The following is a 16,059-nucleotide window of genomic DNA, read 5'->3' as shown; positions in this document are numbered from 1 at the left end:
TAGGTATTTAGGTAGGTATTTAGGTAGGTAGGTACGTAGGTAGGTAGATAGGAGAGAGAGAGAGAGAGAGATGGAAACGTGGATGGGTGGATGGATGGAAGACAGAGAAGTGAATGGATGGATAGATAGATAGGCAGGCAGGCAGACATGGATGGATGGATGGGAGAGAGAGATATAAGAAGATAGACATGGATGGATGGATGGATGGATGGATGGATGGATGGATGGATGGAAAAACAAGTGGACCGATGAATGGATGGATGGATGGATGGATGGAAAGACAGAGAAGTGGATGGAGGGATGGATTGGAAAGAGAAGTGGATGGATGGATGGAAAGAGAGAAGTGGATGGATGGATGGAAAGAGAGAAGTGGATGGATGGGTGGGTGGGTGGGTGGAGGGATAGATGGAGAGAGGATGAATGGACAGATAGACAAAGACAGACATGGGTGGATGGATGATAGATGTATGGATGGAGAGAGAGAAGTGGACGGATGGATGGGTGGATGGATGGAGAGAGAAGTGGATGGATGAATGAATGGATAGACAGACAGACATGGATGTTTGGATGAGAGAGAGAGATAAGATAGAAATGGATGGATGGATGGACAGACAGACAGACAGACATGGATGGTTGGGTGGATGGGTGGATGGATGGATAGAGAGAGAAGTGGATGGATGGATAGCTAGACAAAGACAGACAGAGGGATGGATGGATGAATAGAGAGACAGACATGGATGGATGGATGGTGAGAGAAATAAGTAAACAGATGGATGGTTGGATGGATGGATGAGAGAGAGATAAGAAGATAGACATGGATGGATGGATCATGAAGAGAGAGAGAGACAGACAGACAGATGGACAGATGGATGAATGGATGGATGGATGGACAATACTGGTAGATGTAGGTATGTATAGAGGGAGGAGGGAGTGAGGGAGGGAGAGAGGGAGAGAGAGAGAGATGACACAGAGATATGGATGGATGGATGGATAGACGGATAGAGAGGAAAAGGAAATAGAGAGACAGACAGACATATATGGATGACCTCCAAGGTCCCTTCCAGCTTTATTCTGATTGATTGACATCCTGGATGCAAGAGGTCGTGTGTAGATCAAGGAACCAGAAGCTTTCAAGATCGGATTTTTGTCCCCTGCTCTCTGGCAATACCGCTCCGGTGCTTTTCATTCCTTAACAAGAATTTGCAATTGCCACGGCTTCAACCCAGCCTTCGTTAGCATATAAAAAGGTTTGAGGCTGCGTTAAGAAGTTCATTATAGATAATTGAAGAGGCCAGGGCTGGAAAAGGCAAACAGGCCCTTCACCCTGTGTGTCTCCCTCTGATTGACTCCCATGTACTTCCTAATTGAAACGTTAAAAAGCAATTTATTTTGGGAAGTGGGGGGAAGCAGAAGAGGATGAAAGTGGGGTTGTGGGGCCTGGCCTTCTGCAGCCCTAACTCTAGAAGCCTGAAATGTCCGTGGCCCTGTGCAGAACGTGATACAGGCAGTCCTTGACTTACAGCCATTCGTTTAGTGTCCGTTTAAAGTTGCAACGGCCTGGAAAAAAAGTGACTGAATGACCATGTTTCCAACTTACCACCGTTGCAGCAACCCCACGGTCACGGGATCAAAATTGGGGTGATTGGCAACGGGCATGTACTTATGGTAGTTGTGGTGTCCTCAGCCAACGGGCTTTAAATGGGTTTTCAACACCCAGAATTCCCTGTCCCAGCATGATTTAAGAGATGTGGACTTCAATTCCCAGAGTTCTTCACACAGCATGCTTTAAGACGGGTGGACTTCAACTCCCAGAATTCCTCAGCCAGCATGCTTTAAGATGGGTGGACTTCAACTCCCAGAATTCCTCACCCAGCATGCTTTAAGATGGGTGGAATTTCAACCCCCAGAATTCCTCACCCAGCATGCTTTAAGATGGGTGGACTTCATCTCCCAGAATCCCCCAGCCAAGCATGCTTTAAGATGGGTGGACTTCAACTCCCAGAATTCCTCACCCAGCATGGCTTAAAACAGGTGGACTTCAACTCCCAGAATTCCTCAGCCAGCATGCTTTAAGATGGGTGGAACTTCAACTCCCAGAATTCCCCACCCGGCATGCTTTAAGATGGGTGGACTTCAACTCCCAGAATTCCCCAGCAAAGCATGCTTTAAGATGGGTAGACTTCAACTCCCAGAATTCCTCAGCCAGCATGCTTTAAGATGGGTGGACTTCATCTCCCAGAATCCCCCAGCCAAGCTTGCTTTAAGATGGATGGACTTCAGCTCCCAGAATCCCCCAGCCAGCATGCTTTGCGATGGGGGGGACTTCAACTCCCAGAATTCCTAGAGATTATTTGATTATTGTGCAGTTTTAAATATACATACGTAGACGATATTTACCGAGCAGTGATTATTGTCTTATTTTGGGGGGGCTTTTTGAACACGTAGCTCGTTTAATAATGTTGAATGCCTAGTCCCAGCAGAACTGCATCCTGGGACAATTCAATTCATGCATGTTTTAAAAGACTTGCTAGTACAGCCAATAAATGTTGAGCAGCTTTGAATCAAAGCTTTGAAAAAAAAATGACTTTTTTTTCCCCCAGAATTCTTTTGTCGTTTTGCTGTTTCATACAGAACGATTTCTCCTCCTTTTTACATACTTGTACACCGATCCAGCGATCTAACATTTATTTAGGTATTAAATTAACTTTAATAGCCATCCGGAAAGAAACATCAGGAACTGAAGTAATTTGTTGCACTTTGCAATTGATACGTTTTAGGAAATATATAAACCCAACAGAGGGATTCATTATAAAGATTATTGGATGATTTCCCCCAATTTGTTCAAAAACTTTCAGACCAAAGGATGGCTAATTGAGCATGGCTGATAAAAAGGGTAAAATTTGCACATTTTTGTTTGTAATCCCGTCAGACAGCTTAGCTAGGTTATAATGAAGATGAGACCTTATGGGGCCATTTGGAATAGAATGATATAAAATGTCGAGAGAGGATTCTGTATAAAGCTGCTCCCTTCTGAATTTCGTCCCTTCTGAATTTAAAAAAAAGGGTGATCTTGGGATTGTATCGCTCGGTCTGCCTTCCGATGCCAAATAGCATCAAATCTGTACATAAAAAAACATAGATCGTTTTCACAGAGAACCAGGTTGGTCTAGCGGTGAAGAAACCAGGTTAGAAACTGGGAGACAGTAAGTTCTAGTGCCGCCTTAAGCATGAAAGCCAGCTGGGTGCCTTTGGGCCAATGACCAGGAGAGTGTAAGTTCTAGTCCCGCCTTAGGCACAAAAGCTGGCTGGATGACTTTGGACCAATGACCAGGAGATGGTGAGTTCTAGTCTTGCCTTAGGTATGAAAGCAGACTGGGTGCCTTTGGGCCAATCACCAGGAGAGTGTGAGTTCTAGTCCCACCTTAGGCACAAAAGCCGGCTGGATGACTTTGGACCAATGACCAGGAGATGGTGAGTTCTAGTCCCGCCTTAGGCACAAAAGCTGGCTGGATGACTTTGGACCAATGACCAGGAGATGGTGAGTTCTAGTCTTGCCTTAGGTATGAAAGCAGACTGGGTGCCTTTGGGCCAATTACCAGGAGACTGTGAGTTCTAGTCCCACCATAGGCAGGAAAACCAGTTAGGTGAGGTTGGGCCAGTCAAAAAAAGATGGTGAGTTCTAATTCTGCCTTAGGCATGAAAGCTGGCTGGGTGACTTTCAGCCAATGACCAGAAAATGGTGAGTTCTAGTCCTGCCTTAGGCAGGTAAGCTACCTGGGGGAGTTTGGGCCAATGACCAGGAGATGATGAATTCTAGTCCCACCTTATGTATGAGAGCTGACTGGGTGACTTTGGTCCAATCACCAGGAGATGGTGAGTTCTAGTCCCGCCTTAGGCATGAAAGCCAGTTAGGTGACTTTGGTCCAATCACCAGGAGACAGTGAGTTCGAGTCCTGCCTTTGGCTTGAATGCCAAGTGGGTGACTTTGGGTCATTCCCTCTTTCTCAACCCAAATCACCTCACAGTATTTTTGTTGCAGGAAAAATAAAAATAAGAGGAGAAAGAAGTCTTAGATATGCCCTAAAGTTGTACATAAAAGTAATAAAGGTGGGTTTTAAATAAATAAAGTAAGCAAATTCCTCTGCCAATCCCTGAGACCTGAAATAGATTTCATGTCAGATAACAGATAATCAGAGTTGGAAGGGACCTTGTAGGTCATCTAGTCCAACCCCCCCCCCCATCCAAGAAGGAGACCCTAAACCGTTTCTGACAAATGGAAGCCCAATCGCTTCTTGAAGTGTCAATTTTGTGTGTGTGGACAACACATTTTTTGTTCTCAGGGTGTGTATATTGGGGGGGGGTCCGGGTGGCAGAGGAGCTTATCTTGGAACAGACAAGCCCACAAACATCAGGTCATCTTCCTAATACACCCCTGTCCGAGTCCTGGGTTCCAGAAGACGCATGGGGAAAAGATGAACACGTCGCGCTTTCTGTCCTAACTCCCAGAATTGTGTTCCGTCTGCTTGGTGTGCAGGACTGTCCCCAGCTGCTGAGGGCCAGCAAGATCTTGGTCCCCGTGGATGTCATCAAGCCCATCACCCTGAAGGCCAAGAATTTACCCCAACCGCAGTCGGGCCAACGGGGCTACGAGTGTATCATCACCATCCAGGGCCTCGAGAAGAGAGTGCCGGCCCTCAGGTTCAACAGCTCCAGCGTACAGTGCCAGAACACTTCCGTGAGTAAGCGCCGTCCACAAGGGAGGAGGGAGGAGAGGCTCTGGAGAAAGGGGGCAGGGGGGCAGCTGGGACTGTGGGTCAAAGCCCCCCCCACACACACACACCCTTTTTTTTTCCACCAGGGAAAATGTTTTATTTCGCAATAATACAAGGTATACAGAAATAGAAAAATACCAGTCGATGATAGATAAAGAAGTAAAGTAAGTAGGTAGGTTGGTAGGTAGATAGGTAGGTAGATATAGATAGATAGATAGATAGATAGATAGATAGATAGATAGATAGATCTAACCTCTCTTTCTGTCTGTCCATCTGTCCATCTTTCATCTCTTTCTTTTTCTTTCTGTCTATATCTATCTATCTATCTATCTATCTATCTATCTATCTGCATCTATCTATCTATCTATCTATCTATCTATCTATCTATCTATCTATCTATCTATCATCTATCTAAGATAGATAGATATAGACAGATAGACCGAAAGAAAAAGAAAGAAAGAGAGGTTAGATAGACAGACAGACAGACACAGACAGAAAGAGATGATAGATGGCCCGATAGACAGAAAGAAAGAGAAGATAGATGATAGATAGAAAGGAAGGAAGAAATAGATGATAGATATAGACAGAAATACAGATAAGAAAGAAAGAAAGAAGAGAAAGAAAGAAAGAAAGAAAGAAAGAAAGAAAGAAAGAAAGAAAGAAAGAAAGAAAGAAATAGATGATAGATATAGACAGACAGACAGATAAATGGACAGATATAAATAAAAAGAAGATAGATAGATAGATAGATAGATAGATAGATAGATAGATAGATAGATAGATACTGACAGATGATAAATAGACAGATAGACAGAGAAAAAGAAATAGATGGTAGATTGACAGGCAGACAGATAGAAATAGAAAGAAAGAAAAGAAAAGAAAAGGCAGAAATGATAGATAGACCGTCTGTCTACGGTTGACGACTGACTGCTATTTATGATGGCTGCAGTGTTCTGGGGTCACGTGATCCCCTTTTGCGACCTTCTGACCAGCAAAGTTCACCGAGGGAAGCCAGAATTCATCGTCTCCTGGTGTTTCCCCAAAGGGATTTTTGAGGAACCTCTTCTCCCGTCTCCAGCTTCACGCGGGCTTCTCCTTCCCTCTCGGTGTTTTCTCGATTCCTGCAGCTGGCTGAGCGTCAAGCTTCCGGCCTCTGCTCGTTGCCTTGCCGTGGACAGATGTTGTCCTTTTAATTAAGAGCCTCGGGTGGCCATAAGACCCCCGTGGAGGCCTGTGAAGGATTCACAGCCTTCGGCCTTCGACTTAGCGATGCAGTCAAGAGGAACTAATGTCCAATGAAGCCGGGAGATGTATGGGTTCAGAGCGGGGCTATCCAACCCCTTCCCGTCCCTCTCACGTCATATTCCTGCCTTGGGTTAATTACTCATCATTCGAGCTTGCAAGGTTTTAAGCCCGACTGTCCCCCTCGTCCGTCCGCCCACCCACTCTGGTGACTCTCTTTCAGACCGCGTCTTCTAAGCCCAGGATTATACGGACAAGAAAAATGGACTGGCTCTGGCTGGCAGGAATCATTTTGGGGTTGTTGTTGTTGTGATTTGTTGTTGTCGATTCTTTTATTCATTAAACATGAAACTCGGTCAACTGAACATTGAAAAATGTGTCACAAATAGCATTCACTAGCTCCGATGTTTGATACGGGTTGCTGCCAAACCTCCTAGGTATCAACCAAGTATCTTTTTAAAGTGTAGGATGATGATGATTGGCAAGGGGTTGGACTAGAAGACCTCCAAGGTCCTTCAGAGCTGAAGAAGCTTCTTGGATGAGAAGCAAAACATCTTCAAAGAAAAACCAAAAAGTCCAGTTGCCTCCTGGAAAAAAAACAAAAAAACACCTTTGGGACAGTGGTGGGATTCAAAAATTTTTTACTACTGGCTCTGTGGGCAGCGTGACATGGCTAGGTGGGTGTGGTGTAGCTTGGTGGGCGTGGCTTGGTGGGCGTGGCAGGGGAAGGATACTGCAAAATCCCGCTTCCCTCCCCACCCCACTAACCTGCTTTCCAGCTCCGTTCTCCTGTGCAGGGCAACCAAAGGAGACTCAGCCAATCAGCTGTGGGCGTGGTGTTCTGTGGGCGTGACTTGGTGGCTTGGTGGGCGTGGCAGGGGAAGGATATTGTAAAATCTCCATCCCTCCCCCCACAACTAACCTGCTTTCCAGCTCCGTTCTCCTGTGCAGGGCAACCAAAGGAGACCCAGCCGATCCGCTGGGACTCAATGGGAGGCGGAGAAGAGATGGGGGTTGGCAGGGCCAGTCAGAGGTGGAGTTTGCCGGTTCTCCAAACTACTCAAACTAGATGACCTCCAAGTTCCCTTCCAACTCTTATTCAATCTGTATTCTGAAAGCTTGAGGGAAACAGGCTGAAAGTTAACAGCCTCGGTGTGAAAAGGATTATGGAGGGATTCGAACATTTCGAGACGGAGGCACCCACGGGAGTGATGCTCAAATATCGAAAAGCACATTAGGAGAGGAGACAGCTGTTTGTTGGGTTTTTCTGTAGCATAGATTAAAAAAAAAACCCAGCCAGGTTTCAAATGATGTTACAATTTCTTGCTTTCCACCGGATTCGTCTCCTGAACTTCCTAATGAGGGAAGAATGTCCAGATAGTTGTTAAGTGAGTTTTGCCCCATTTTACAACCTTTCTTGCCACCGTCGTTAAGTGAATCACCGCAGTAGTTAAGTTAGTCACACGGTTATTAAGTGAATCTGGCTTCCCCCGCTGACTTTGCCCATCAGGAGGTCAAAAAGGGGATCATGTGAACTCGAGCGCTGCGACTGTCATAACTATGAACCAGTCGCCAAGCGCCTGATTCATTGTTACCTGACCACCGGGATGCTACAACAGTTGTAAGTGTGAAAAACAGTCATAAGTCACTTGTTTGAGCGTCCTCGTAACTTCAAATGGTCACTAAATGAAAGATTGTAAGCCAGGGACTATGGGTACAACACAATACAATATTCACAGTATTTTTTTAAAATTTTATATTATAAACTAATAAAAAGGACAATTCTGAAAACAAAGGAAAGTAAGCAAGTCTCTCCCCCTAGTGCCGTGATGGCACGCCCCAGCCAAACTTACTTGCATTGCGCATGCACGCACCTCCCAGCTGATTTTTGGCCAGTTTGAGACCTTTTTCGGCCTCCCAGAGGCTCGTGGGAAGCCTCTGCAGCCGCGGGGAGGCCGAAAAACAGGCCTTCCAGGAAATACCGGAAGTGATGAAACCAGAACTGACGAAACTGGAACTGATGAAACAGGCCCCATTTTTCAGCCTCCAAAGGCTCCAAAGGCTTTTCTTGAGCCCCCCAGGAGGACAAAAACGGCCTCATGCAGGCTACAGAGGCCCTCTGGAGGCTGAAAACAGGCACTTTCGGTATTTCCAGAAGGCCCGCTTTTCGGCCTTTCAAGGCTGCAGTGGCTTCTTCTGGGAGGCTGTTAAAGGTCTCAAATGGGCCCCAAATCAGCTGGGAGGCACACCCATGCGCAGTGCAGGTAAGGTGTGTGTGTGTGTGTTGCACATCCATGCATGGGGAGCAGGGCCCATTACATTGTGGGTGCCGGCAGGCGCGCGCATGCTTTCGGCACACCGCAACACAAAAGGTTTGCCATAACTACCCTAGTGCATTAGGAGATGTATTCATCTGAAATACTTGGGGAGGAATTTAGCTTTGGGAATTCTTGTAACCAGTGGTGGAGTTCAAACTTTTTTTTACTACTGGTCCTATCAGAGCGTGCTTCGCATGTGCGATTTTCCGCCGATTTTCAGCTACAAAACTTACCTTCTATTCAGCGCTGTTGAGCAAAACAGCCGAGGAATGGCAATAGGCTCTGTCGCCGGAATCGGCTGAGCTAAAATACAAGGAAATATAGGATAGGAAAGGGCAGGGGAAAGGAGGCGGGGCCAACTGCTCCCCAGTGCCACTGGTTGGCTAGAACTGTTGTGAACCGGCAGCATCCCACCACTGCTTGTAACCCATTCCTTTCTCCTTAATAAATCTTATTAAAGAAGAATACAGATAACAGATAACAGATAACGGATAATCAGAGAGACCTTGTTAGGTCATCTAGTCCAACCCCCCGCCCAAGCAGGAGACTCTACACCATTTCTGATGAGTGGGAGTCCAATCTCTTCTTGAAAGCCTCCAGGGATGAAGCTCCCACAACTTCCGAGAGCAACTTCTGTTCCATGGGTTGATTGTTCTCCCTGTCAGAAAGTTTCTCCTTATTTCCAGGTTGAATCTCTCCTTGTTCAGTTTCCAGCCATTCTTCCTTGTCTGGCCTTCGGGTGCCTTGGAAAATAGCTTGACCCCTTCCTCCTCTCTGGGGCAGCCCCTCAAATATTGGAAGACTGCTCTCCTGTCTCCCCTGGTCCTTCTCTTCCCTAGACTAGCCAGGCCCGGTTCCTGTAACCCTTCTTCATATGGTTCAGTCTCCAATCCTCTCATCATCCTGGTTGCTCTTGTCTGGACTTTTTCCAGAGTCTCATCATCTTTTTTTATAGTGTGGTGACCAAAACTGGATGCAGTACTCTAGGTGTGGCCTTACTAAGGCTTTATAGAGTGGTATTAGTACCTCCCTTGTATCGCGCTGTTAATGCAATTTAGGATTGAGATTCACTGCTTGTCATTTCGAATGGTCCCTAACCAAACTGTTGTGAGTTGGTTTTTCCAATGGTTTTTGGAGGAGTTGTTTTTTCCTCAAACCCTCAAAATCTAAATAGATAGTCCCGTTGCAGCTGCTATTGTTGTTGTTTTTAAACTCGGTTTACATACAGTGACAAACCGACGGTCGGATCAACAGGCGTCTGATGTCTGTTTTGTTCCCTTCCCTGTTTAGTATTCCTATGACGGGATGGAGATTAACAGCCTGCCGGTGGATCTGACGGTCGTGTGGAATGGGAATTTCAACATTGACAACCCAGCCCAGAATAAAGGTAACTCGGCGTTTCAACGTGTCCTTGGAAGAGGTAACCTTAGCAACAAGCCACTTTTGTTCCCTAAACCTAGTCAAACCGTGCTTGCTTCCTTTTGTCATCGATCGCTGGATGTTTCCCTGGCTAATTTTTGTTCCGCTTTTCAATTAAATGCGTTTACTCGGGGCGAGGGGACACCAGCTCCTTTCTGCTTGGAAAGCAACTCCGTTCTCCTCCCCGTCAATCCCAAAGCACCTGCCCCACTTTCTAAGCTTAATTTCAGTAGATTATTCTCCGTAGGGTCCTTGGTGCTCTCTGAGCTGGGTGGTTTCCTTGCAGACGTTTCATGACCCAACTAGGGAATATCATCAGTGCTAGAAGGGAGTGGGGTTAGCGGAAAGGAAGAGGAGGAGGAGGAGGAGGAGGAGGACTGACTGGAGGTCCTTGGTGCTCTCTGAGCTGGGTGGTTTTCTTGCAGACGTTTCATGACCCAACTAGGTAACATCATCAGTGCTAGAAGGGAGTAGGGTTTGTGGAGAGGAGGAGGAGGAGGAGGAGGAAAACTACTGTGGAGTCCATTGTGCTCTCTGAGCTGAGTGATTATCTTGCAGATGTTTCATGACCCAACTAGGTAACATCATCGGTGTTAGAAGGGAGTAGGGTTTATGGAGAGGAGGAGGAGGAGGTAGGGAGGAGGAAGATGATGACTGTGGGGTCCTTGGTGCTCTCTGAGCTTGGTGGTTTTCTTGCAGATGTTTCATGACCCAACTAGGGAATATCATCAGTGCTAAAAGAGAGTGACGTTTGCAGAGAGGAGGAGGAGGAGGAGGAGGAGGAGGAGGAGGAGGAGGAGGAGGAGGAGGAGGAGGAGAGGGAGGGAGGGGAGGGAAGGAGGAGGAAGGGAGGAGGAAGATCTGCGGGGTCCTTGGTGCTCTCTCAGCTTGGTGATTTTCTGGCAGACGTTTCATGACCCAACTAGATAACATTATCAGTGCTAGAAGAGAATGGGATTTGGGGAGTGAAGGAGAAGAAGAAGGGGAGGAGAAGGAAGAAGAAAAGGAAGCGGAGTAACAAGAGGAAAATGATGACTGTGGGCTCCTTGGTGCTCTCTGAGCTTGGTGGTTTTCTTGCAGGCATTTCATGAGCCAACTAGGTAACATCATCAGTGCTAGAAGGGAGTAGGGTTTGTGGAGAGGAGGAGGAGGAGGAAGAGGAGGAGGAGGCAGGGAGGAGGAAGATGATGACTGTGAGGTCTTGGTGCTCTCTGAGCTTGGTGGTTTTCTTGCAGAAAGGAGTGGGGTTTGTGGGGAGGAGGAGGAGGAGGAGGAGGAGGAGGAGGAGGAGGAGGAAGACTGAGGTGTCCTTGGTGCTCCCTGAGCTTGGTGGTTTTCTTGCAGATGTTTCATGACTCAAGTAGGGAACAACCTCAGTGAGAAAGGAGCGGGGTTTGTTCTCTGTTAATATACAGATGGCTTCCCTTGTCAATATTGGTTGAACGCAACAACAGCCAAGGAACCACCAAGAATACTCCCACCCACAGTATATAAACAGAAAGCAAATACCACTCCTAGCACTGATGATATTAGCTAGTTGGGTCATAAAATGTCTGCAAGAAGACAGTCAAGCTATGGTAGCATCATGGACCTCACCGCTGAACCCTGAGCTGCAAATATTCCCTTCCCAGAGTATCTCTGCAGCTCAGGGTTGAACTGGGGAGTCCTTGGTCCCCCCTAATTTCTCAAATTCATTGTGAATGCATTCTCACAATTTGACCAAACAGATCTGTCTGACTTGGGTGGTCTTTCTTTCTTTCTTTCTTTCTTTCTTTCTTTCTTTCTTTCTTTCTTTCTTTCTTTCTTTCTTTCTTTCTTTCTTTCTTTCTTTCTTTCTTTCTTTCTTTCTTTCCTTCCTTCCTTCCTTCCTTCCTTCCTTCCTTCCTTCCTTCCTTCCTTCCTTTCTTTCTTTCTTTCTTTCTTTCTTTCTTTCTTTCTTGATGACTGAGTTTCTGTTGCTTTGCATGTTGGGTGAATGTTAGTTTTCCAATCCAGAGACCTGATTAATGGCTGAACCTAGATGAAATGAAGGCGTTCATATATCAAGCAAGATGCCTTGCTTAGTGTCCCTTTAGTGAGAGAACTAGAGCACTCATCAGTGCTAGAAGAGAATGGGGTTTGTCCTCTGTTCACACCCAAGTGTCATTGTTGGTGGGAGTTTTGTGGTTCCTCGATTAAGCTGTCTTATACTGTTGGGTTGTTTAGCAGTGCCTTAATCAGGGTACCTTTCATCCACCTGAGAATTGATAGAAGAAATAGGACCTTACTCTCCAACACTTCCCCTGCCCAGTTTTCTGTCAAGGCCAACCTCGCCCCTCTCTGCGCCACCCTGTCTCCTCAGCGGGTCTCTCTTCTTCCTACAGTCCACCTGTACAAGTGTGGAGCCATGAGGGACAGCTGTGGTTTGTGTCTGAAGGCAGACCCCGACTATGAGTGTGGCTGGTGTGAAGACTTGAACCAGTGTACGCTGAAGCACCATTGCCCCATCCTGGAGAACCGTTGGCTGGAACTTTTGGGGACCGGCGGCAAATGCACCAACCCCAAGATTATGGAAGTAAGTATCTTCCCTTCCTCATGCCGAGGCTTTCTCAAGTGTGGGAATCCGGTTTGGGTCGCCACGATGTAAAAAAAGACGTTGAAACTCCGGGAGGAGCGCGGAGAAGAGCAACGAAGATGATTAAGGGAACGGAGGGCCAAACATGAGGAACGGTTGCAGGGATTTGGGTATGTCTAGTCTAATGAAAGGAAGGACGTGGGGTGACATGATAGCAGTGTTGCAATATTTGAGGGGCTGCCCCCCCAAAAAGGGAGTCAAGCTATTCTCCAAAACACCTGAGGATAGGACAAGAAACAGTGGATCGAATCGAATCGAATTGAATTGAATTGAACAGAACAGAATAAGGATAGGATAGGATAGGATAGGATAGGATAGGATAGAATAGAATAGGGAAAGAATAAGAATAGAATAGAATAGAATAGAATAGAATAGAATAGAATAGAATAGAATAGAATGGAATGGAATGGAATGGAATGGAATGGAATGGAATAGAATAGAATAGGGAAAGAATAAGGAAAGAATAAGGATAGAATAGAGAATAGAATAGAATAGAATAGAATAGAATAGAATAGAATAGAATAGAATAGAATGGAATGGAATGGAATGGAATGGAATGGAATGGAATGGAATGGAATGGAATAGAATAGAATAGGGAAAGAATAAGGAAAGAATAAGGATAGAATAGAGAATAGAATAGAATAGAATAGAATAGAATTCTTTTATTGGCCAAGTGTGATTAGACACACAAACAATTTGTCTTGGGGAATATGTTCTCAGTGTACATAAAAAGAAAAAATACATTTGTCAAGAATCATCAGGTACAACAATGATAGTCATAGGGTATATAATAAGCAACCAAATCATACTAGGAAACAGTCCATATAAATTGCAAGGAGACAAGCGACAAAGTTAGGGTCATACAGTCATAAGTGGGAGGAGATGGGTGAAAGGAAGGGAGGATTAATAGTAATACAGTCTTAGTAAATAGCTTGACAGTATTGAGGGAATTATTTGTTTAGCAGAGTGATGGTGTTCAGGGAAAAAACTGTCCTTGTGTCTAGTTGTTCTGGTGTGCAGGGCTCTGTAGCATCGTTTTGAGGGTAGAAGTTGAAACAGTTTATGTCCGGGATGTGAGGGGTCTGTAAATATTTTCATAACATTCTTTTTGACTTGTGCAGTATACAGGTCCTCCATTGAAGACAGGTTGGTAGCCATTGTTTTTTCAGCAGTCCTAATTATCCTCTGCTGTGTCTGTCCTGTTGGGTTGCAGAGCTAAACCAGACAGTTATAGAGGTGCAGATGACAGACTCAATCATTCCTCTGTAGAACTGGATCAGCAGCTTCCTGGGCAGTTTGAGCTTTCTGAGTTGGTGCAGGAAGAACATTTTTTGTTGTGCTTTTTTGATGACATTTTTGATGTTAGGTGTCCATATTAGGTCTTGTGATATGATAGAACCTAGAAATTTGAAGGTCTCTACTGTTGATACGGTGTTGTCTAGTATTGTAAGAGGTGGTAGTACGGGAGGGTTTCTCCTAAAGTCTACCACCATTTCTATGGTTTTGAGTGTGTTTAGTTCCGGATTGTTCTGGTCACACCGTGAGGCAAGTTGTACAACCTCCGGTCTGTATGCGGATTCATTGTTGTCTCGAATGATGGATGGAAACTGATCAAGGAGAGAAGCAACCTAGAATTAAGGAGAAATTTCCTGACAGTGAGAATAATTAACCAGTGGAACAACTTGCCCTCCAGAAGTTGTAAATACTCCAATGCTGGAAGTTTTTAAGAAGAGATTGGACCACCTTTTGTCTGAAGTGGTGTAGGGTTTCCTGCCTAAGCGGGAGGTTGGACTAGAAGACCTCTAAGGTCCTTTCTAACTCTATTATTCTATATCTATATCTATTGCAATGGGTCACTTTGTAGCAAGCAGGGGCGAGGCCATCCACTTCTGCAGAATGAAAGCCGATCACAGGTCATCCTCGAATTACGACCACAAAAACTGAGCCCAAATTTTCCATTGCAAAACCAGGCTACATGGATTTTGCCCCTTTTATATCCTTTCTTGCCACCGTTGTTAAAGCGAATCGCTGTGGCTGTTAAGTTAGTAGCAACAGCTGTTAAGTGAATCCATCTCCCCCACGGACTTTTTCTGGTCAAACGGTCACAAAAGGGGATCCCATGATATGAACTGGTCGCCGAGGGTTTGAATTTTGATCCCGTGACCGTGGGGATGCTACAACGGTCGTAGGTCTCTTTTTTCTTGCTGTTGTAACTTCAAAAGACTGCTAAATGTACCGTTGTAAGTCCATTGTAGGGGGTTTTTTTTGTGTGGCAAAAGTGTCACATTACTATGAAAATTTATTTAATTTTTATTTGATTCGACATTCATTCATTTGATTCTTTTTTTTTATTAGTTTGAGTGATTTACGTGATGTTTTATCCTGTAAGCCACCTTGAGTCGCCATGGGCGAATAGGCGGCAGTATAAATTCCATAAATAATAAGAAAAACGCTCACAAGTCCCCCTTTTCAGTGCCGTGGTTACTTTGAACGATTACTAAGTGAGCACTTGTAAGTCAAGTGTCAACTCATAAAAAATTCCTATGCCTGTTTTAGTAGTTGCCATTAAAAAAAAAGTTGAGGAGGAAGGAAATCTGGAGGAACAGTCTACCGTTTGAAAGCGAAAGTAGATTCCAACTCTTATCTTTAAAAGATTGTAGCTAAACTACCAGAGCTTTTGCTCGCCAATATATTTAGCTGGAGAACATGATTGATGACACTCAGCCCATGAACATGATTAATTGGAGATTCTGGTTTATGAGACACCTGGGGGGGAGGGGGAAACAGGATCACAGGTATCCAGAGTTTTGTAGCATTAATTCAGCGCCAGAACACTAAACACAGATATCTGTTGCTTCATTTAACGTCTTTATAAACCTTATAAGTAAATTTCACCAACCAACTGTAGATTTCTCCAACACGGAGCAAACTCAGACAGAAATAAAACATGTTGCAAGAAGTTAAGCAGAGTTCCAGACTTCAGCAAGCAAGCAAGTTAGTTTCTCTTTTACTTTAGTTCAGCAGGCAAGCGAGAAGAGAGAAGCAATTTCATTTTCCCTAGACAGACTCGGAGCTCATTATAGCTGCAGAGTTGCAGAGCTTAATATAGAGCCACATGCCTGAGCTGCTTTTAGTTTCAGTTTCCAAACTGTCCTCGTTGGCTAATCTAGTTGCTATGCCTATTCGTTGGCTGACCTTGTTACCAAGCTCTGTTCCAGTTCATGAATAAACTCTGACAACAGCTGACGTATAAATGACGTATGCCAGAGTTGGCTTCCTACAAGGCAGTGCCAATATGTCGCCTCAATGAAATCCTTTGAAGTTTTTTGAAGTTTGGCTCGAGAATCGTGATTTAATTTGGAAGATTGCTGGAATCCCGGAATCCTGAGGACTATCTGTATATATCTTTTTTTTTTTTTTTAAATGCATCCTCAGAAGTTTCTGCTGACTTGTGGGGGGGTACCTCCAGAGAGATTTCGTGGAAAGAATAAAACTGGCTGCCCCTCCCCCATTTCCATTTTGGATTGTGGGTTTATTTTATTTTATTTTCAACTTCCAGATCTCATGAAGAACCAGCGGCCTCTTCCCCAGAGTCTGATCTAGGCTTAGCTTTTCTTGAGATCACGCAAGGCGAGCTAAATCTGGCTGCGAGGGAATAACTGACTTGATTAGAATATATCGGAAAAGGTTTCTG

At 45.1% G+C, this 16,059-nt stretch overlaps 1 protein-coding gene across 1 annotated transcript in view; it reads left to right on the top strand.

Annotated features, from left to right (window-relative positions):
• The window catches only part of PLXNA4 (plexin A4), a 546,538-nt gene that overhangs the window by 408,908 nt on the left and 121,571 nt on the right, over positions 1 to 16,059 (top strand). Inside the window, exons 10-12 of the mRNA XM_087935355.1 lie at positions 4,535 to 4,735; positions 9,623 to 9,719; positions 12,115 to 12,305. Coding sequence (XP_087791481.1) covers positions 4,535 to 4,735; positions 9,623 to 9,719; positions 12,115 to 12,305 — 489 coding nt within the window. The remainder of the gene's footprint in view (positions 1 to 4,534; positions 4,736 to 9,622; positions 9,720 to 12,114; positions 12,306 to 16,059) is intronic.

This window comes from Pseudonaja textilis, chromosome 5 (assembly GCF_049901715.1).
Source record: "Pseudonaja textilis isolate UNSWEBS1 chromosome 5, rPseTex1.2, whole genome shotgun sequence".
NCBI lineage: Eukaryota > Metazoa > Chordata > Lepidosauria > Squamata > Elapidae > Pseudonaja > Pseudonaja textilis.
This window is presented reverse-complemented; position numbering and strand designations above follow the sequence as displayed.